Source organism: Coregonus lavaretus, assembly GCF_964263955.1.
Source record: "Coregonus lavaretus genome assembly, chromosome: 2".
Classification (NCBI taxonomy): Eukaryota; Metazoa; Chordata; class Actinopteri; order Salmoniformes; family Salmonidae; genus Coregonus; species Coregonus lavaretus.
In genome coordinates this window covers 48,561,740-48,584,610 of record NC_139989.1, presented here as the reverse complement: position 1 = coordinate 48,584,610, position 22,871 = coordinate 48,561,740, and the positions used below count along the sequence as shown (strand labels likewise).

General features: G+C 43.3%; 1 protein-coding gene across 1 annotated transcript; it reads right to left on the bottom strand.

Moving 5' to 3' along the window:
* Positions 1 to 2,355: 2,355 nt before the first annotated feature.
* On the bottom strand, positions 2,356 to 13,699 carry LOC311146790 (ras-related protein Rab-37). The gene is made up of 9 exons (XM_084183377.1): positions 13,117 to 13,699; positions 11,304 to 11,414; positions 7,519 to 7,560; positions 7,034 to 7,100; positions 6,881 to 6,933; positions 6,435 to 6,500; positions 4,153 to 4,209; positions 3,819 to 3,895; positions 2,356 to 3,603 (listed from the first exon to the last, which is right to left on the bottom strand). Exons 1-9 carry the CDS (start codon positions 13,225 to 13,227, stop codon positions 3,495 to 3,497), a joined length of 693 nt encoding a protein of 230 aa, XP_084039503.1. The 5' UTR covers positions 13,228 to 13,699; the 3' UTR covers positions 2,356 to 3,494.
* Positions 13,700 to 22,871: the final 9,172 nt, after the last annotated feature.

The window sequence follows — 22,871 nt, the reverse complement described above, 5'->3', positions numbered from 1 at the left end:
CTGTGAGAACACACACACTCACTGACAGACAGACACTCTTCTGATATAGGCCTACCTCACCATGCCCTGCAATTCTGAAGAAATGCAAACCTTTATGTGGAAGGAAGGGGCCTAGACCCTCCTTGAGAAAACATGCTCTATTACATCAACACTAAAACGGCAAGGACCTCACTGACCCAAAACCACAGCAGAGTCTTTATTTCTCTATACTGGGACATTTGCCAGGTACACTTATCAATGCATGGACATGTCCTTATTATAATCAATTGATGACTCACTGTAGTCTATTGATGACTCACTATGGTCTATTGATTACTCACCAATAGGCCTATCATCTCAAACTATGTATACAGAAAGTCTGATGATCAGGTGCTATGTGATGTTTCTGAGGAATGAATGATTCTTGTTTGTGTTTGATTTAATCGTTTGTACAGCTGTACAACTGTGTGGAGGAGGAAGTGTTCCTAGGAGGTTCATGGCCTGTGTGATTGATAGACTGGATGGGAAGGGAAGAGCTAGATTCCAGGTACACAGCTGACCCAGGTACAATGAGTAATGAGTGTTCTGCCTGGCACCACCATCCGTGTATATCAATGATGTCGCTCTTGCTGCTGGTGACTCTCAGATCCACCTCTACGCAGACGACACCATTTTGTATACATCTGGCCCTTCATTGGACACTGTGTTAACAAACCTCCAAACGAGCTTCAATGCCATACAACACTCCTTCAGTAGCCTCCAACTGCTCTTAAACACTAGTAAAACTAAATGCATGCTCTTCAATCGAACGCTGCTGGCACCCGCCCACCCGACTAGAACTGCTTTGCTTTATCTTGGCCAGGTCGCAGTTGTAAATGAGAACTTGTTCTCAACTGGCTTACCTGGTTAAATAAAGGTGAAATAAAAAATAAATAAATAAAATCTCCACTCCAGACTCCACCATCCAGGTTGATATAGCCCTGCAACTCAGCTCAAATTGAACCTCTTTTGTACAGTAGGTAAATAACCCTTTTCATATTCCAGGGCTGTGAGGATTCCCATAATCTCACATTTCCAGTTTCATCTCTATATGTGGTGGTTTGAAATAAAAAATGTGTGTCACTCTCAGTAAGTGGATACCTTACTGGCTTATTTAAAAATATATATTTTTTCAGATGGATGTATTTCACAAAACAATCCAGTCCCTTTGTGCCTTTGTGTATGTTTGGAGCTATTTGTGTGAAACAAATAAAGAGTGGTGATATTAAAGGATGACTGCCTTTAAGAAGCAACTAATCCCTTTGAAAAATATGAGTCAGAAACAGCGTGTCAAAATTGACTACAAAGTGTAAATAGGATAATTTTTGGTCATAAAGTCAGTCTTTATTAAACTGAGTTTGGAACATCCGTGCGTCACAACTGGTAAATGAAGGTTGGGTTTTGATTTGACGATGCCCAGTTCCCTACTAACATAGGGTGAACAGCTGCAGTGATAGCTCTCTATCCAATAGCATAGACAGTGAGACAGACCTGCCCAGCAGCTCCGACATGTGTTGCATTTTTTTACTTGAGAAATACTGCACCAAACACCTTACTTAGATGTAAAATCACGCAACTAAAACATCCTCGGCAAAAACGTCAAAATGAATTACAGATTTCTTGAGTTATCTTAGATTCATTATGGGGATTTTCATGAAGTGAAATAGGCTTCTCATGGGGGACAATCATCATTAACCAAACGCGGGATCGGTCAGGAAACACAACCCAAGACTGAAATCTTGGTTTTCTACAGGAAACACACGTACCAATCAGCGTGTTCAGTGGCTCTTTAAAAAGTGCAATTGAACCAGCTGTGGTAAATAGCGTAACGCCCTATTATTATTTGAAAAGCAATGCTGCCACCTGGTGGGAGGCAACCTCAGTGGGAGGCAACATCACCACCTATAACAGGGATCATCAACTATATTCAGCTGCTGGACGATTTTTTCTGGAAAAGTTGGTCGGGGGCTGGAACATAATTACAAATAATGTGTAGACTGCAAAAAGCCCAAACATATACAATGTTTGACTAAAACATAATAATTTCAAACCTTGCTTTCATTTGTATACAATCACGTTTCTCTCTATTATGCGTGGGAATACTTGGGTACAGATTTCTTAAATTAAAATCACTTAAAGCTGGTTTCCTGGTGTTTTTTGTGTTTTATGTCCAACAATGAATTTTTTTATTTTTTGCTCAGAAAACTTGAGGGGCCAAATAAAACCACCGGCAGGCCGCCAGTTGGGGAACCCTGACCTATAACCTCCTCCCCCAGAGACTCAAAGAAACAGATATTCAAACACACACTGCACACTGCAATAAAACACCACCATCTTCATTACAAAAAAATAGTTTTTATATACTGTACGATAACAAAGCACTTTTCCATGGCACTTTGTGATCACTGTGACACCTCCATAGAGATTGACAATAATTGTGACATCAAGCAAATTCAATAAGCAAACATTCATAACCAAATACAAAGGAACATGTTACACAATGCTACCCATGTACAGTAGAGCCACAACAACAACAACAACAACAACATCCATTAATGATGACTGATAGAGGCTCCACAACAACAGTCTCAGAGGGAACTCTCTCATTGGTCGAATGTGTGGTGGCTGGCAGGTTTAAAAGCAAATCAAAACTCATGCTGGAACTTCTGACCACCACCTCAATTAACGTTTGACCACAACATTTCAGAAAATAATATTAATTTGGGGTATAATTACAAAGTCACTGTCATTAGTCAGCTTTTTATCCGGTAGAGGCCGCATCTGGGACACGTTGTGCAGTAGTAGAGGGTACTCCTCATACAACATGTACTGTATAATGGCATTTCGTCCTGAATAACATGTGGTGAAACAAATGAAGCCATGAGCCCCAAAAAATCAGTGTTTTATTCCACCTAACATCTTTACATAAAGTGATCAGATCATTTCCTAATTTCTTTGTAAATATGGCAAAATTGGGGCAAGAAATTCCATTTGGATTTCCAATCCTTCCTTATGGCAATAATGAGTAAGGCTGACAGGCTGCAGCTGCAGCATGTGATACACATGAACTAAATTACCAGAACATGTTTCAATTCAATTCACATTTTAAATACACTGGTAATGGATTTCTATCCAACTGAAAACACTGACATGGTTTTTCTCCTGATAGGGGTAGAATGAGGGTTGGCTAGTTGCCATAGGCCTTCTAAGCAGGTGGGGAGCAGAACAGGTATTTTCTTTTTCACAAGTGGTTGCACCTGCTCTTTTTTCAACTGCTCTCTCTGTCTGATTATGGTATTTTAGGGGGACTGTCTCCCTACCACTCTATGTCTCTCTCTCTCTCTCTTTATTTCTCCCTCCCTCCTTCCCTCCCTCTCTCCCTCTCTCCCTCTCTCTCTCTGTAGACATGTGTGTCTCTCTCTCTCTCTCGCTCACTCTGTGGCCTGGTGTGGTATAACACTTGGTGAGAGATTTAGCTACACGTAGCCACCACAGCAGCCAGACTTCTGCTTCTCAGACGCGATGTAGTCGTGGATCTGGAACTTGGGCTCGTTGGGCTGCTGGGCAGCTCTGTGCTTCAACTCCCTGGCAGGCAGGCAGGCAAAAGAAAAAAAGAAAGAAAGAAAGAAAGAGAGAGAGAGATAAAGGAGAGTGTGTGGGATGGAGCAGTGCAAGAGCAGAGAAATTGAGAACATAAGGGAAAAGAGAAGGAGAGATGAGGAATATAATTGGCCAATATGAATTTGCCCTTTCACATACAGTGCAACTTTCATTTTGAAATAACATGAGTCGTGACTTACTTTGCTACAGCCAGGAAGGCCAGCTCTACATTGACTCCAGTCTTGGCACTGGTCTCCATGAAAGGGACTCCATATTCCTGAAATGCATACAGTGATTTTAATGGCATTACTCAAGTACACCACATTCATCATATGAATGAACTCAATACCAAACACTCAGAGTGATCAATCTCTCCAACACTTGAGGGAACATCAGTTCACAATTTTAGTATATAAATCAACACTTCAAGCTTATTTTCCTTTCATGGTGCTGTACAGTTGCTTTTGAAGAGGCTACTTTGTGTTTTGCGGTAGGAGAGTGGAGCAAACCCTTTAAGTGGGCCTTGTCTCTTACCTTGGCCAGCTTCTCTCCCTCCTCACGCTTGATGACCCTCTCTCCGGCCATGTCCGTCTGTTTGGACAGAGCAGAGGAGAGTCATGGATACAACTAGTCCATTAGATCCAGAGAGGCACCACTACATTTTACATTTACAGTGAGGGAAAAAAGTATTTGATCCCCTGCTGATTTTGTACGTTTGCCCACTGACAAAGACATGATCAGTCTATAATTTTAATGGTAGGTTTATTTGAACAGTGAGAGACAGAATAACAACAACAAAATCCAGAAAAACGCATGTAAAAAATGTTGTAAATTGATTTGCATTTTAATGAGGGAAATAAGTATTTGACCCCTCTGCAAAACATCACGTTTCTTGTAATTGGCCACCAGGTTTGCACACATCTCAGGGGGGATTTTGTCCCACTCCTCTTTGCAGATCTTCTCCAAGTCATTAAGGTTTCGAGCCTGACGTTTGGCAACTCGAACCTTCAGCTCCCTCCACAGATTTTCTATGGGATTAAGGTCTGGAGACTGGCTAGGCCACTCCAGGACCTTAATGTGCTTCTTCTTGAGCCACTCCTTTGTTGCCTTGGCCGTGTGTTTTGGGTCATTGTCATGCTGGAATACCCATCCACGACCCATTTTCAATGCCCTGGCTGAGGGAAGGAGGATCTCACCCAAGATTTGATGGTACATGGCGCCGTCCATCGTCCCTTTGATGCAGTGAAGTTGTCCTGTCCCCTTAGCAGAAAAACACCCCCAAAGCATAATGTTTCCACCTCAATGTTTGACGGTGGGGATGGTGTTCTTGGGGTCATAGGCAGCATTCCTCCTCCTCCAAACACGGCGAGTTGAGTTGATGCCAAAGAGCTCGATTTTGGTCTCATCTGACCACAACACTTTCACCCAGTTCTCCTCTGAATCATTCAGATGTTCATTGGCAAACTTCAGACGGGCCTGTATATGTGCTTTCTTGAGCAGGGGGACCTTGCTGGCGCTGCAGGATTTCAGTCCTTCACGGCGTAGTGTGTTACCAATTGTTTTCTTGGTGACTATGGTCCCAGCTGCCTTGAGATCATTGACAAGATCTTCCCGTGTAGTTCTGGGCTGATTCCTCACCGTTCTCATGATCATTGCAACTCCACGAGGTGAGATCTTGCATGGAGCCCCAGGCCGAGGGAGATTGACAGTTATTTTGTGTTTCTTCGATTTGCGAATAATCGCACCAACTGTTGTCACCTTCTCACCAAGCTGCTTGGCGATGGTCTTGTAGCCCATTCCAGCCTTGTAGGTCTACAATCTTGTCCCTGACATCCTTGGAAAGCTGTTTGGTCTTGGCCATGGTGGAGAGTTTGGAATCTGATTGATTGATTGCTTCTGTGGACAGGTGTCTTTTATACAGGTAACAAGCTGAGATCAGGAGCACTCCCTTTAAGAGTGTGCTCCTAATCTCAGCTCGTTACCTGTATAAAAGACACCTGGGAGCCAGAAATCTTTCGGATTGAGAGGGGGTCAAATACTTATTTCCCTAATTAAAATGCAAATCAATTTATAACATTTTTGACATGCATTTTTCTGGATTTTGTTGTTGTTTTTCTGTCTCTCACTGTTCAAATAAACCTACCATTAAAATTATAGACTGATCATTTCTTTGTCAGTGGGAAAACGTACAAAATCAGCAGGGGATCAAATACTTTTTTCCCTCACTGTACATTTTAGTCATTTAGCAGACGCTCTTATCCAGAGCGACTTAGTGAGTGCATACATTTTTCATACTGGCCCCCCGTGGGAAACGAACCCACAACCCTGGCGTTGCAAGCGCCATGCTCTACCAACTGAGCTACAGGGGACCCACTACATCAGCCCACACAAGCCACAGCAGTTCCCAGGGCAGTCTCCAGGCTGCCTCTGAGTGTCTGACCACAGGCCAAACATTGCTCAGAGAGAGAAATATTCCCTGTCCTGCTGCTCTCCCCAGCTCTGGGAATAAATGATGTCTGGTGGAACGTGACAGCAATGACCCAGTGTCTCTGTAGTAGCACCACCAGAGGGGGCACATGATCTATGGGTGCTGTTGAACTGGAGATGCCACCAGTTCTATTTTAATTATCACAACACATGTATTCACTTCGGAGGACTGGTAACGTTCTAATTCAGCTTCAATATAAACTCTGAGGCTACAAAGTCAATAGTAGAGACAAATATGTTTCTGTGTGTGTGTTGTGTTCTTATTGTTACTTTTGGTATGACGACTTCTCTTGATGCACTACACAACTAAAAGGATGTTTAGCGCACACCTTGTTGCCGAGCAACATGATGACCACATCCTTCTGAGTATACTCATGAATTTCAGTCAGCCAGGCCTATGGGGGGGGGGGGGATTTGGAGAGAGAGAGAGAGAGAGAGATTAAAAAGGAGATTTGTAAAAAGGAGTCTGTAAAAATGCCAGTGCTGAAGGAGATCCTCTACAAAAACAGAATCAATTTCTCTGCTCTGCTGCTTTGAATATGATTACTATTCTCCATTCTGCCATTCTGAGCTGCACTTCCTCTTATCCCCAAACCTTCACATTACATTACTGAAGTGGCCTCCACAACCAACGCTGATAATATCACGACATTTCCAAGAAGCCATTTAAAAAGTTTTTGAAGGCCATATATTACTTGGCATCTAAAAGGGGGTTTATGAGAAGACGTGAGGAGATAAGGAGGAGGAGTGAAGAGTCACATGATAGGTTTCTCACCCTGATGTTGTCAAAGGACGACTTGCTGGTGATGTCATAGAGCAGGAGGAGGGCTGAGGAGAGAAAGGCAGTGTCACACACAGCCACATGTTCTTAGCATTCTACAACACACACACACACAACCCGGAAGTGTTTGAATAGAGCAGCGGTTACCCTGTGCGTCTCTGTAGTAGGCGTGTGTGACACTGCGGAATCTCTCCTGTCCTGCAGTATCCCAGATCTGAGAGAAAGAAGTGAAACAAACTAATTTTAACAATGTAATAAACCTGGAAAACTGGATAATATCCCAACCAGAAGCAACCAATGAGCATGCAATGGTATGCAAGTCATAATGGGCAATACGTTAAATGAATTATCAATATATTTTACAGTGAAATACATTGGAATAGTCACGTGGCTTGCTCACAGCCCAATGTTTGGCACTTCCCACCCAGCATTGTCAAAAGAACAGGATATGATGATAACTATGTATTTTTAAAAGATACGCTGTGTTTACATAGGGAAACTTCCATGTTGACCACATACGCCACTGCCCGCTGTGTAATATTATGATACTGATTGTGGTTTATTGAATTAGACTGGTAGGATCACAGGAATAGTGGCATCAATGTGGGGTGTAGAGGTCCCTGCTCTCTCACCTGGAGTTTGACCTTTACTCTGTCCACCGTCACAACCTTATTCTGAGGAGGAGAGGAAACAGTTAACCACAGGACTGTTTGTGGGGGTCTTTTTCCATAAGAGAGACAGACTCAGACAAAACACACCATAGGCATTTAAATATTAAGAAGCTTCAGAAAGCAAGAATATTCCAAAGAACAAACAAACATTAGATCGGAAATGGCACAGCATGCTGTATAGACTCATATAGACAACATGAAAACTAAGAGGAGCTTCAGAGGCCAGCAGAGAAAGCAAATTGCTACACCCACACTACAGCAAGGTTCTCGGATTAGACTTAATTGCACAAAAAAAGAAGACTGGCAAAATAACAACCCACTCCCCCGTTAATTTCCTGTGGCTGTCAGGGACGCCCTGTGATTTCCTGTATAGGCAGGATTCTAAAATAGTCATGAGTGAAAAAAAGAACATTAGCTACAGATATGGATTAGTGAAAAACATACCTTGTGAAAAATTATCTTCAAGGAAGTATAGAAGGAATATGGAAGACTGAGGAGGAATAAGATGCTTCCAAGTCATGGGAATTGATGTGTCCCTTCTAAACTAAGTCCCAAATACGTACGTACATACACCTACACACACACACACACACTCACAAACAAACCCAATGACACACAACCAAGGTCAACCAATAACAGCTTGTTGTAAGGTCAGTCTGTTGTGTAGGTGCCATTATTATCCAGGTAACTGAACCAGTTTACCTCACCCTGGCCTTTTAAACTTCCCGTTTATTTTTCAGGGGAAAGTAGGGGGAAACTCGCTCAATGGAAACATGACACAAGGAACGATGTTGAAATGAAGTAAGTGAATGGCACAACTGGTACATATCACTTCCTCTTAGCTAGCCTCATAACTCCACCATCAGTAACCGGTCACAGTCAGCCCCTGCCTTTCGTCCAATCTTCTAAAATGGCCCCTCTCAACAGGAGTCACCACCCATTGAGACTTCCACCTTGGAAGAACGGACATGGTCCAACCCCTGCATTAGTTGCCATGGGTTTCAGTTTTTCCCTCCAATTATTACGCAGATTGGCCACACACGGCTCCGCGTTGACACGCCCACATGCTGAGTAACTGCTACAAGGAAGCAGGCCCAAAATAGCCCTGCCACGTTAGAGCTAGTCACAGCAGTCTTCCCATCCACACAGGGTATTGACTTACAGTGGGGAAAAAAAGTATTTAGTCAGCCACCAATTGTGCAAGTTCTCCCACTTAAAAAGATGAGAGAGGCCTGTAATTTTCATTATAGGTACACATCAACTATGACAGACAAATTGAGAATTTTTTTCCAGAAAATCACATTGTAGGATTTTTTATGAATTTATTTGCAAATGATGGTGGAAAATAAGTATTTGGTCACCTACAAACAAGCAAGATTTCTGGCTCTCACAGACCTGTAACTTCTTCTTTAAGAGGCTCCTCTGTCCTCCACTCGTTACCTGTATTAATGGCACCTGTTTGAACTTGTTATCAGTATAAAAGACACCTGTCCACAACCTCAAACAGTCACACTCCAAACTCCACTATGGCCAAGACCAAAGAGCTGTCAAAGGACACCAGAAACAAAATTGTAGACCTGCACCAGGCTGGGAAGACTGAATCTGCAATAGGTAAGCAGCTTGATTTGAAGAAATCAACTGTGGGAGCAATTATTAGGAAATGGAAGACATACAAGACCACTGATAATCTCCCTCGATCTGGGGCTCCACGCAAGATCTCACCCCGTGGGGTCAAAATGATCACAAGAACGGTGAGCAAAAATCCCAGAACCACACGGGGGGACCTAGTGAATGACCTGCAGAGAGCTGGGACCAAAGTAACAAAGCCTACCATCAGTAACACACTACGCCACCAGGGACTCAAATCCTGCAGTGCCAGACGTGTCCCCCTGCTTAAGCCAGTACATGTCCAGGCCCGTCTGAAGTTTGCTAGAGTGCATTTGGATGATCCAGAAGAGGATTGGGAGAATGTCATATGGTCAGATGAACCCAAAATAGAACTTTTTGGTAAAAACTCAACTCGTCGTGTTTGGAGGACAAAGAATGCTGAGTTGCATCCAAAGAACACCATACCTACTGTGAAGCATGGGGGTGGAAACATCATGCTTTGGGGCTGTTTTTCTTCAAAGGGACCAGGACGACTGATCCGTGTAAAGGAAAGAATGAATGGGGCCATGTATCGTGAGATTTTGAGTGAAAACCTCCTTCCATCAGCAAGGGCATTGAAGATGAAACGTGGCTGGGTCTTTCAGCATGACAATGATCCCAAACACACCGCCCGGGCAATGAAGGAGTGGCTTCGTAAGAAGCATGTCAAGGTCCTGGAGTGGCCTAGCCAGTCTCCAGATCTCAACCCCATAGAAAATCTTTGGAGGGAGTTGAAAGTCCGTGTTGCCCAGCGACAGCCCCAAAACATCACTGCTCTAGAGGAGATCTGCATGGAGGAATGGGCCAAAATACCAGCAACAGTGTGTGAAAACCTTGTGAAGACTTACAGAAAACGTTTGACCTGTGTCATTGCCAACAAAGGGTATATAACAAAGTATTGAGAAACTTCTGTTATTGACCAAATACTTATTTTCCACCATAATTTGCTAATAAATTCATTAAAAATCCTACAATGTGATTTTCTGGATTTTTTTTTCTCATTTTGTCTGTCATAGTTGACGTGTACCTATGATGAAAATTACAGGCCTCTCTCATCTTTTTAAGTGGGAGAACTTGCACAATTGGTGGCTGACTAAATACTTTTTTCCCCCACTGTATACAGCTGGAGGCTCAGCAAGGAACATATTGACTGATCCATTATCAGTCTCAAAATCATCTCTCCTTATAATCTTCTGTTCCATACAGATGCAATGCAAGCAGCCGTGGGTGGTCACTACACACAGCTCATTGTTATAATGCACTTATTTATGAATCTCATGAATAGTTATTACCTGTTGCACAAGCATGGAGAAAATAACAATCTCCATTTGGCTACATAAATGCTCCACACATCCCCATCCATGTTGGACTCTCATCCCAGGCAGTCCTAATGTCTACACCATCACCACAGAGTGCTAACACAGTACTCTGCCTTAATGCAACACAATTTCCTCCAAAACCGCCATTTTACCAGTCATTAGTTAGAGTGTTTTCTTTGGAGGGTGAGCGGGTCCAAATCCACTGGTGCAAGAGTCTTTCTTTCTGTCCACATTCTCTCTCTTTCTCCATCTCTCTCACTCACTTTCTCTCTCTGTCTCTCCAGCAGCTGGTTGGTAGCTATGGAAATCTGGCCCCCACCAATGACATGAGAGCTGCTTGTAGCAGCCTATCTGTCTGTCTGTAGTACAGCTCCTCCTGGCTGAAAACAATCCTTCTGGGAGATAGGGATGTGGGCTGGCATCCCTATAGCCGTTTATGGAGCCATATGTGGCACAGTAGCAGAAGTGCTCTATGGACTTGATTGACTTGTGAGAGGGTTTGCACATTTGAGCTATCATCACTGCATGAAAACACTTTAAACTAGTTATCGGATTTACAGATTTAACTGAAATAGGATGGGGAAATATTTTATGTATGGATTCTTCAACATCAACATTCTAGGGTTTATCTTGTAAATAGACCATTTAGAAATGAGAAAAAACAGAGAAAAACAGCAGACATAATGTATACATTATGTACACATTATTAATGTATAGACACAAAGAACCTTCCAACCATGAGGTGACCCCACTCTCTGAGTCCACTGACGTCTCTCTCACCCTAAAGTCTATTCCCACGGTGGCTATGAAGTTGCCTCCCAAAAAGGCCCCGTCTTTAAAGCGCACCAGCACACATGTCTTCCCCACCGCAGAGTCTCCCAGCAGCATCACCTAGAGAGGCGTCATGGCCAGAGGTCAGAGAGAGGGGTTAAGGGTCATACCTGGGCCCAACACACTGACATCAACCCTCACATGACCAGAAGAATGGTAATCACACCAAACAAGCTTTCACTGAACAATGTTTGGTTTTAAGAGATTAATCATATATTTCAATTGGTTCATATGCAAATGTCATTCTGAGAGTAATCTGTTGATTATTTCATGATGCTGTGCATCCATGAGAAGTGAAACTGATCAAACTAGAATTTCACAACATCATGATGACTAGTGTTAAGTGTCAAAGCACTGACTCATGATCCTATTGCTAAATGTTCTTGTTGTTGTTTTACCCTCATCTGAACTTCCTGGTTATTTATTGGGCGTCTAATTGAGTTTGGATATTTTATCCGTCTGTTGATTTCATCTTTATAAGGTTGTAGACTAAATTACATGGTTGATGTGTGTGTCTCCCCTTATTAATTAGATCATTAATATTTCAACATGAGTAGTGTTCTGCAGTTAATCGGCTTAGAGTAGATATGTATGAGATATGTATGCACAAACCATCATGGGACTGATGTGGAACTACTTGACTATGTGAATGACCTGTTGTACTTCTGCTTGATATAGTCCATTAACCACACTCTCCTGATTCTGATCAATCCCAAAACACTCATTATTAAAAGTACTATGTAACAATATGCACCTTTACTGTAATTACACTTTAAATACAATTATTGTGTAATTATGATATAAATACATGATTTATGCACACTTATTATAACATGAATTTTTCCCTCTAAGATTTGGAGAGAAATGTACTATTACCTGGTATGCAGTTAAACCTGTTTTACCAAGTGCTACATTCTTCCTTGAGCAAATATTTAGATATCACTAAGAATGGGAGGACTGAATAGCGAGATTCATATCAAATAAACCTGTGTCACATAGGCTACACTATCCATAAGGGAGGTGTGAAATTGGTGTGCACTGGTGTGTGGCAAGGCACATAATTGATAGTGGTGTGGTAATTAAGAGTAATGTAAACAGAATAGAAACTAGCCACACTGATAACAGCTGTTCTTATTCCATATTGGTATATTATGCTCAGTGTGAAGACTTACGTTTACATTTTAGTCATTTAGCAGACGCTCTTATCCAGAGCGACTTACAGTTAGTGAGTGCATACATTTTTCATACTTTTTTTTCATACTACATTAGGGGAAACTTCACAATAGCAAAAAAAGGTGCTATCTAGAACCTAAAAGGGTTCTTCGGCTGTCCCGTTTGGAGAACCCTAAGAAGAACCCTTGTTGGTTCCAAGTAGACCCATTTTAGGTTCCATGTAGAACCTTTTCCACAGAGGGTTCTACATGGAACCTAAAATGGTTCTACCTGGAACCAAAAAGGGTTTCACCTGGAACCAAAGGGGGTTCTCCTATGGGGACAGCCAAAGAACCCTTTTGGAACCCTTTTTTCTAAGAGTGTACTGGTGTGCAGAGTAGACAGGCTACTGTATTTGAATAGATTTTCCTACATTTGTTTGAGAGATGGCCACCTGTACCACCAGTGAAGCTTCTCAATTAGGCTACAGTCAATATTAATACCAGCAGGCAGCTTCCTAACATGATCATAAGCATAATACTGTTATAAGCACATAATAAACATAGCCTAATAATATATAGCCTAACAACAAGAATAGCCTAATACAGACCTTGAAGGCAATATCAAAATACTCGTTAACCGAGGCGCATCTCTCCAACACATACTTTGATGTTCCGTTTTTAGTCTCTTTATCCTTCAACGATGCCTTCTTTGTGGACATCGCAATGACTATCACCACAGTATCACCAAGGTCTGTCAGCGCGCGGTGCGATGTTCCTCCCGAGATGCCAGTGACTCAACCCAGTTAACACAAGCAATGAGTCCATCAGCAGTCATTTGGCGTTGTCCAAAACCACCCACCGCTTTCTAAGGACAATTTCTTGATGCTGAATCAACTAATGCCAATCATAAAGTCGTGGTTAAAACTTAAAGTGGGCTTCTCTTGAGGACGCGGCTACATTCGTGGAGAAAATATGATCAATATGCGGAAACATTTCTCAGTTATGCAGAACGTTAGAACGGATCCGCATCCTTCTTTACTCGTAGGCAGATTAAACGACGTTGCTATTGTCATTTGTACAATGAAGATAATGTTATTTAGGCCTATGAAATGAGGCAGTTTTAGATAATGTTATTTATGCCTATGAAATTAGTCAGTTTTTTGTCATTTTCATAAATGAAAACAACCAGGTCTTCAACCGAGCCACGGACGAAACAGGCAGTGATGGCACGAGTTATTAGTCACAGGTGGTACTGAACTCGTTGATCATGAAAGAGGAGGGGTTCATGAACGAAAGATAAAAAAGAAAAAGAAAAAGAAAAAGAAAAATGTCAACGGCTGTCAACGTGTTGCCAATGAAAAATACACTTTTCAGTTTCAATCCTAAATTAATGCTATTCCAGTGATTTCAGCGTTCTGAAAAATACCAACAATTTAATCCACAACATGTCAGGTAGGTGGTCTTTCCTCACCAATGTCTACTTTTCAAAGGATGTATGTAGCCTTGAGAAAATACACAATAAATAGACAGTGTTCATATGAGAATCTGATTTTCTTTCCCTTAATTGACATGACATAATGTCAGAAATGGTCTCCTAATTGCCAAGCCATGTATGATCATGTGGATACCAGCTGAATCTTTGAATAAGAGTTTGTCTCCCCCCAGTGTTCAAAAGAGAGAGAGAGACGAGAGAAAGAAGAGAAAGAGAAAGGTTTGTGGGTGTATCTCTCTCTCTCTATCTCTATCACTTCACATTACAGGCAGTTGTGCATTCAGACAGACAAACAGACAGAAAGACAGACCGACCTTGGTTAATCTTCTATCCACCTAGTCCAACAAAGGTTGCTGCAAGTGCAACCAAACCTTTTTATACTCACTGCATTTGCGTCACAAAGTTTTACTGTATGACAAAGCATTTTTCGTATCTCCAAGGCAAGCAGCTTTTTGTGTCCTTTTCTGCATTGCTTTTGTGTGGCTTATATGCCTTCAGACAAGCAAAGCCTTCGTCATCACTGTCTGTCACAGCACAAAACATTCAGGTCTATTTCTGAAAATAGCATCACCCTGAGCTTTATATCTTTTACAGTCCATTTCTTTCTTTCTTTCTTTCTTTCTTTCTTTCTTTCTTTCTTTCTTTCTTTCTTTCTTTCTCTCTGTGAATGGAAGCCCACCATACATCGCTACAGTGATAATGTAGACTGTATATGCACACAATCAATCACTCCAGTTCACATTCACAACAGTGAGTGATACATCTGTGAAACACAGCTATCCAGCAGGGAACAGACCGACTGCTGCATTCATTAGACAGGGGTTTTGTTTCCAGTGATTCGATCATAGCAATGGCATCATTAACTGTAATCATCCCCCTGCTTTCTAGCAACACCCAACTGTGTGCTAAAGATCATTATGATTGCAGAAAGAGGAAGAGGATTGGCTCCTCAGACAACAGCATTTAGGGACCCTGGAAGAGAAGACACTTGTTGTCCCATCAATCCCAGTAGCAAAGTGGCCTGGTCCCTTCATGGTCACTTGTCCCCTATGGCTCATGGCAGACAATAATGCAGAGACTCACCGTGAAGCCGATGCCCACAGTGGCAGAGAAGGAGCCGGGTATGAACTTGCCTTGGTCGTACTGGACCAGCAGAGAGGTCTTCCCCACACCGCTGTCTCCCACCATGATGGTCTATGGATAGCAGGAAGAATAGAGAGCAGGTTAGCCCAAGCACAGCACTACACAGCATAGAACTACACAGCACAGCACTACACTGCACAACACAGAACAGCATAGTACACTCTTATAAAAAAGGGATAACCAAAAGGATAACCCTTTTTGGTTCCAGGGAGAACCCTTTTTGGTTCCACGTAGAACCCTTTTTGGTTCCACGTAGAACTCTTTTGGGTTCCATGTAGAACCCTCCATGGAAAGGGTTCTACATGGAACCCAAAAGGGTTCTACCTGGAACCAAAAAGGGTTCTACCTGGAACCAAAAAGGGTTCTTCAAATGGTTCTCCTATGGGGACTGCCGAAGAACCATTTTAGGTTCTAGATAGCACCTTTTGTGTACAGTACAGTACAGAACAGCACAGCACAGCACACTGCTCATCCATAGGCCTGTACAATGAGTGGGTGTAGCGTACCCTACTGTATATGTGCATCTGTTGCTGACAGTAAAGAACATGCCATTAACTAATGCCATATAATGTGTGTAATGTAATGTGATACTATGAGGGGCAGTTGTGTAAAAACCCGGCGGGAGGAGGAAAAGGCAGTGGATGAGTCTCAATGGACCAGGGGAGTAAGGCAGCTGCAGCCTGAGCATCATGTCAGCCATGGCGACTTGGATTCAAGACGATGCTCTCTGTGCCCCAAAGGGAGCATTAAGAGATCTCTTCTTGCCCACTCAACTGAAAAACCTCTTGCACAATGACACACAGCACAGACTAACGCACACAGTAGGCTACACACACACACAGTGATGTAGTGGAGGGTATACGCAGGTATACGCTGTATACCTACTTATTTTTCAGTGGGCATTGTGTATACTTCCTTCTTAATCCCCATGATGCATATAAAAGTAGTGTAGTGGAGGTATATGCTGTATCAATAAATAAGGCTGATGGAACAGATTAGAATGTTTAGCTTAAAATGTTGATAAACTATTTTTTCTTCATATTTTAGGCGCAGCAATGTACACACCGCGGTAGGCCTACGAGCGAATATTCCAAAATGCAAGTTGCGGGAAAACACTGTTCTAAAATGCGTACGGCACATGCGAACAGTTTCATGGACAGAGATGGAAATAAGCCTATCCATTAGAAATTTAGAAAGACGGCCTCCCGAGTAGCGCAGCGGTCTACAGACCCGGGTTCGTTCCCAGGCTGTGTCACAACCGGCTGTGACTGGGAGTCCCATAGGGCGGTGCACAATTGGCCCAGTGTCGTCCGGGTTAGCGGAGGGTTTGGCCGGGGGGTGCTTTACTTGGCCCATCGCGCTCTAGCGACTCCTTGTGGCGGGCCGGGTGCCTGCAGGCTGACTTCAGTCGTCAGTTGAACATGTTTCCTCCAACACAGTGGTGCGGCTGGCTTCTGGGTTAAGAAGCATGGTTTGGTAGGCCTACTATTAGCCTACTTGCACAGTACAGCTTGGGTTAGCCTGACTGTGAAAGACCAGTATGGGATTGACCATTTTAGGTAATTCAGAGTGTATGTCACTGTTTCTCATATCATTCTTCACGCAGGGCACCTTTCCTTCGCTGGGCAGGCCGTTTGGGAAATGTTTGGCAAAATTAGAGTATACCCACTTCTCCAGGCACCACTGCACACACAGAGAGCGAGAGAGAGACACTATGATATCCCATGCGTCATCCCAACAGGAGGGGAGCGTTGCACGTGGGCGTCAATAAGGCCCTGTCGCCATGGTTATCAGGTTTGTGGCTGGCGTTGTGTGGCTAGCCTGGGGCTCCGTAGCAGTAGTCAGCAGACGCTCTTCGCCTCTTTTGTTGACATTTATCACCTCCCAGCAGGCGGCCCCACTGCCTCTTATCATATCATAGAGCCTCACAGCCCACTCAGCTCCCCAACACTCTAACCACTCACATCCCTTTCTCAACTTTCTCATTTTTAGACCTCAGAAAGAAAATGTTAATTTCTTCATTACTGCCTCAACAGATATGGTAGATTTAGCTAAAATACATTATTTCTAGTCTGCACCCAGATTAACTTTTTCTCTTCCTACAGAATACAAAGTGGAGACTGTCTGGGGACTGGACAAGACATAAGTGCTGACAGTGTCGACCTTTTAAAATCTGGGATTTAAAATCTCAGTTCAATTTAAAATCTCAGTTCAATTTAAAATCTCAAATCAACTAATAGACACTGACCTTTTGAAGCAACTTTAACATTAGCTTATAGAGATCTTTGGAATATATAACATGTGCTATAACATTTCTTCGTATTTGCACGTTTAATTTTAATTTTATTAAAGGTTAATTGTGGGGGTGGATGCTTAGGAAAGGATAGCATTCATGAATACACGGTCACAACACCAACAACAGTCTGACGCAGACTTGCGGCTTCGTCTGATGACGCATGGAACACAAACACACACAGTGGGTGTACCCTGTGTGGAGGCCTGACCAACCAGAAGCCACTGTCAACCAACCCCATTACTATTTATTATCATCCTCATCCAACTTTAATGTCTGTATGTAAATTCCTCATGAGTCATGACTAACTTTGATGAGGGGGGCAACGGGGTGGGGAGTTTTGGAAAATTGAGAGGAAGTGGGGGTGGAGCCTACCACAGGGGGCAGGGGAGAAATGTGGTTACCATAGCAACACACAAGCTCTCATAGCAAGAGAGTACCAACTCTCCCCTGAGTTGTTTTAGTTAATCAGGCATAACCCCCTAGCCTGGGTACCAGTCTTTTTAGCTAACATTCCACTCCTTGTACTCCTTGTACATACAGTGCCTTGCAAAAGTAGTCATTCCCCTTGGCGTTTTTCCTATTTTGTTGCATTACAACCTGTAATTTAAATGGATTTTTATTTGGATTTCATGTAATGGACATACACAAAATAGTCCAAATTGGTGAAGTGAAATGAAAAAAATAACTTGTTTCAAAAAATTCAAAAAAATAAATAACGGAAAAGTGGTGCGTGCATATGTATTCACCCCCTTTGCTATGAAGCCCCTAAATAAGATCTGGTGCAACCAATTACCTTCAGAAGTCACATAAGTAGTTAAATTAAGTCCACCTGTGTGCAATCGAAGTGTCACATGATCTGTCACATAATCTCAGTATATATACACCTGTTCTGAAAGGCCCCAGAGTCTGCAACACCACTAAGCAAGGGGCACCACCAAGCAAGTGGCACCATGAAGACCAAGGAGCTCTCCAAACAGGTCAGGGACAAAGTTGTGGAGAAGTACAGATCAGGGTTGGGTTATAAAAAAATATCTGAAACTTTGAACATTATTAAAAAATTGAAAGAATATGGCACCACAACAAACCTGCCAAGAGAGGGCCGCCCACCAAAACTCACGGACCAGGCAAGGAGGGTATTAATCAGAGAGGCAACAAAGAGACCAAAGATAACCCTGAAGGAGCTGCAAAGCTTCACAGCGGAGATTGGAGTATCTGTCCATAGGACCACCTTAAGCCGTACACTCCACAGAGCTGGGCTTTACGGAAGAGTGGCCAGGAAAAAAGCCATTGCTTAAAGAAAAAAGTAGGCAAACACGTTTGGTGTTTGGCATGTGGGAGACTCCCCAAACATATGGAAGAAGGTACTCTGGTCAGATGAGACAAAAATTTAGCTTGTTGGCCATCAAGGAAAACGCTATGTCTGGCGCAAACCCAACACCTCTCATCACCCCGAGAACACCATGTTTTTCATCGGCAGGGACTGGGAAACTGGTCAGAATTGAAGGAATGATGGATGGCACTAAATACAGGGAAATTCTTGAGGGAAACCTGTTTCAGTCTTCCAGAGATTTGAGACTGGGGCGGAGGTTCACTTTCCAGCAGGACAATGACCCTAAGCATACTGCTAAAGCAACACTTGTGTGGTTTGACTCATTGCGATCTCACAGAACAGGGCTCCGGGCAGCCGAGTGGAAATGGAGAAAAACTAGACTCCCTGCGGACCTGGCATCTTTTCACTCCCTCCTCTCTACATTTTCTTCATCTGTTTCTGCTGCTAAGGCCACTTTCTACCACTCTAAATTCCAAGCATCTGCCTCTAACCCTAGGAAGCTCTTTGCCACCTTCTCCTCCCTGCTGGATCCCCCCCCCCCCCCCCTCTTCCCTCTCTGTGGATGACTTCGTCAACCATTTTGAAAAGAAGGTTGATGACATCCGATCCTCGTTTGTTAAGTCAAATGACACTGCTGGTCCTGCTCACACTGCCCTACCCTATGCTTTGACTTCTTTCTCCCCTCTCTCTCAAGATAAAATCTTGCGACTTGTGATGGCCGGACGCCCAACAACCTGCCCGCTTGACCCTATCCCCTCCTCTCTTCTCCAGACCATCTCCGGTGACCTTCTCCCTTACCTCACCTCGCTGACCGCTGGCTGTGTCCCTTCCGTCTTCAAGAGAGCGAGAGTTGCACCCCTTCTCAAAAAACCAACACTCGATCCCTTTGATGTCAACAACTACAGACCAGTATCCCTTCTTTCTTTTCTCTCCAAAACTATTGAGCGTGCCGTCTTTAGCCAACTCTCTTGCTATCTCTCTCAGAATGACCTTCTTGATCCAAACCAGTCAGGTTTCAAGACTGGTCATTCAACTGAGACTGCTCTTCTCTGTGTCACGGAGGCTCTCCGCACTGCTAAAGCTAACTCTCTCTCCTCTGCTCTTGTCCTTCTAGACCTGTCTGCTGCCTTTGATACTGTGAACCATCAGATCCTCCTCTCCACCCTCTCCGAGCTGGGCATCTCCGGCGCGGCTCACTCTTGGATTGCGTCCTACCTGACCGGTCGCTCCTACCAAGTGGCGTGGCGAGAAGCTGTCTCCGCACCACGTGCTCTCACCACTGGTGTCCCCCAGGGCTCAGTTCTAGGCCCTCTCCTATTCTCGCTATACACCAAGTCACTTGGCTCTGTCATATCCTCACATGGCCTCTCCTATCATTGCTACGCAGACGACACAAAACTAATCTTCTCCTTTCCCCCTTCTGATAACCAGGTGGCGAATCGCATCTCTGCATGTCTGGCAGACATATCAGTATGGATGACGGATCACCACCTCAAGCTGAACCTTGGCAAGACGGAGCTGCTCTTCCTCCCGGGGAAGGACTGCCCGTTCCACGATCTCGCCATCACGGTTGACAACTCCGTTGTGTCCTCCTCCCAGAGTGCGAAGAGCCTTGGCGTGACCCTGGACAACACCCTGTCGTTCTCCGCTAACATCAAGGCGGTGACCCGATCCTGTAGGTTCATGCTCTACAACATTCGGAGAGTACGACCCTGCCTTACACAGGAAGCGGCACAGGTCCTAATCCAGGCACTTGTCATCTCCCGTCTGGATTACTGCAACTCGCTGTTGGCTGGGCTCCCTGCCTGTGCGATTAAACCCCTACAACTCATCCAGAATGCCGCAGCCCATCTGGTGTTCAACCTTCCCAAGTTCTCTCACGTCACCCCGCTCCTCCGCACACTACACTGGCTTCCAGTTGAAGCTCGCATCTGCTACAAGACCATGGTGCTTGCCTACGGAGCTGTGAGGGGAACGGCACCTCCGTACCTTCAGGCTCTGATCAGTCCCTACACCCAAACGAGGGCATTGCGTTCATCCACCTCTGGCCTGCTGGCTCCCCTACCTCTGCTGAAGCACAGTTCCCGCTCAGCCCAGTCAAAACTGTTCGCTGCTCTGGCACCCCAATGGTGGAACAAGCTCCCTCACGACGCCAGGACAGCGGAGTCACTCACCACCTTCCGGAGACATTTGAAACCCCACCTCTTTAAGGAACACCTGGGATAGGATAAAGTAATCCTTCTAACCCCCCCCCCCCCCAAAAAAAATATATATATATATATATATATATATATATATATATATTAAAATATTAAAATACAATTTGTAAAGTGGTTATCCCACTGGCTATAAGGTGAATGCACCAATTTGTAAGTCGCTCTGGATAAGAGCGTCTGCTAAATGACGTAAATGTAAATGTAAATGTAATGTAAATGTTTAAGGGGAAACATTTAAATGTCTTGGAATGGCCTAGTCAAAGCCCAGACCTCAATCCAATTGAGAATCTGTGGTATGACTTAAAGATTGCTGTACACCAGCGGAACCCATCCAACTTGAAGGAGCTGGAGCAGTTTTGCCTTGAAGAATGGGCAAAAATCCCAGTGGCTAGATGTGCTAAGCTTATAGAGACATACCCCAAGAGACTTGCAGCTGTAATTTCTGCAAAAGGTGGCTCTACAAAGTATTGACTTTGGGGGGGTGAATAGTTATGCACGCTCAAGTTTTCAGTTTTTTTGTCTTATTTCTTGTTTGTTTCACCCACAAAAATATTTTGCATCTTCAAAGTGGTAGGCATGTTGTGTAAATCAAATGATACAAACCCCCCAAAAATCCATTTAAATTCCAGGTTGTAAGGCAACAAAATAGGAAAAATGCCAAGGGGGGTGAATTCTCATCTCCCTGCACGTCTCTCTCTCTCTCTGTCTAATATAGCAAAAGGTTGTTGTTTTCCTTCAGTTAATGAGAATCTACCTCTGGGGATGTCCTCATATGCCTGCTGAGTCATTACGCTGCATTGTTTGTGAAGGTAACACAGAGGGTAAATGTAAACATTTAACATAAGCACTTTCTGTTCCTACACTGGAGTATTCTGTCAGTTGACGTGAGGGCTGGATTTGTCTAGGTGCTTTGGGGAATAGAGTTGTTATAGAATGAACCAATTATTAGTATCACTATTGATGCCTATGGATAAATAATATATACTTGCTATGAATTCAAAGACTTGCCCTAAAAATAAAGTGATATGAAAAAGTATGACGTTAATATTAGATGTTGCTTACTAAAGTAATTTACCCCAACAATGTTGATGAGTATAAGTGGGTGTATTGTGAAAAAAAGAATGTGGTGTTAAAGTGAATTTGGTCTCCAACTGTGAGTGAATAACATGCCTCATCTTTCTTTCATGCCATTTCCGCCCTTCTACTTCCACCACACACCCACATATTTCCTGAGGTAAAAGAAGTCTTTAAAAATGCAAGTTTCTCTAGAATAACTTAACGTTGGCATCAGTGCTAATGTCCTAAAAAGCAGCATTGGTCTTTAACAGGAAGATGTTCTATCAAGGCTATGAGATTACACATAGGAAGAAACAGAGAAAGTACTAGAAGCATACATATCAGGGTTGGGGTCAATTCTGTTTTAATTCCAGTCATTTCAGAAAATAAACCAAATTCCAATTCTAATTCCAAATTTTCCTCATTGAAAAGCATTGAAGATAATTGGAATTTGTATTCATTTATACTTCCTGAATTGACTGGAATTTAAATGGAATTGACCCCAACCCTGATACATATCCCTTCAATTACCAAGTGTCCTCACATGAAGTACAAATAGAAATGCAGTTAATAATGACAAAGTATACATCATATGAGTAGGCACTTGCTGGTGTATGCGTGTTGCTGTGGCTCACAAAAACAAAAGGGGAGCAGTTCAACCATACATTACACTATAGAAAGTAATGGTCAGGTTACATTTTCATGATATAACCTGGAGGGCTAAGTTAAATATTTGTTTTTGTCCCATTGCCATTGGACATGCACAGGTGTCAGCCTGGCTGTCCAGGGCCCCTGAAGCCTGCCAGGTATCAGTGCTGATTCAGGTGAGA

What these genes read in the sequence shown, in the direction of transcription:
- LOC311146790 (XM_084183377.1), bottom strand. Translation starts at nt 13,227, where the DNA reads ATGTCCACAAAGAAGGCATCGTTGAAGGATAAAGAGACTAAAAACGGA. An exon ending in GAGTAAAGGTCAAACTCCAG is followed by an intron (nt 7,101 to 7,518) that starts GTGAGAGAGCAG and finishes TCTTTCTCTCAG; the next exon opens with ATCTGGGATACTGCAGGACA. An exon ending in CGTCCTTTGACAACATCAGG is followed by an intron (nt 6,501 to 6,880) that starts GTGAGAAACCTA and finishes CCCCCCCCATAG; the next exon opens with GCCTGGCTGACTGAAATTCA.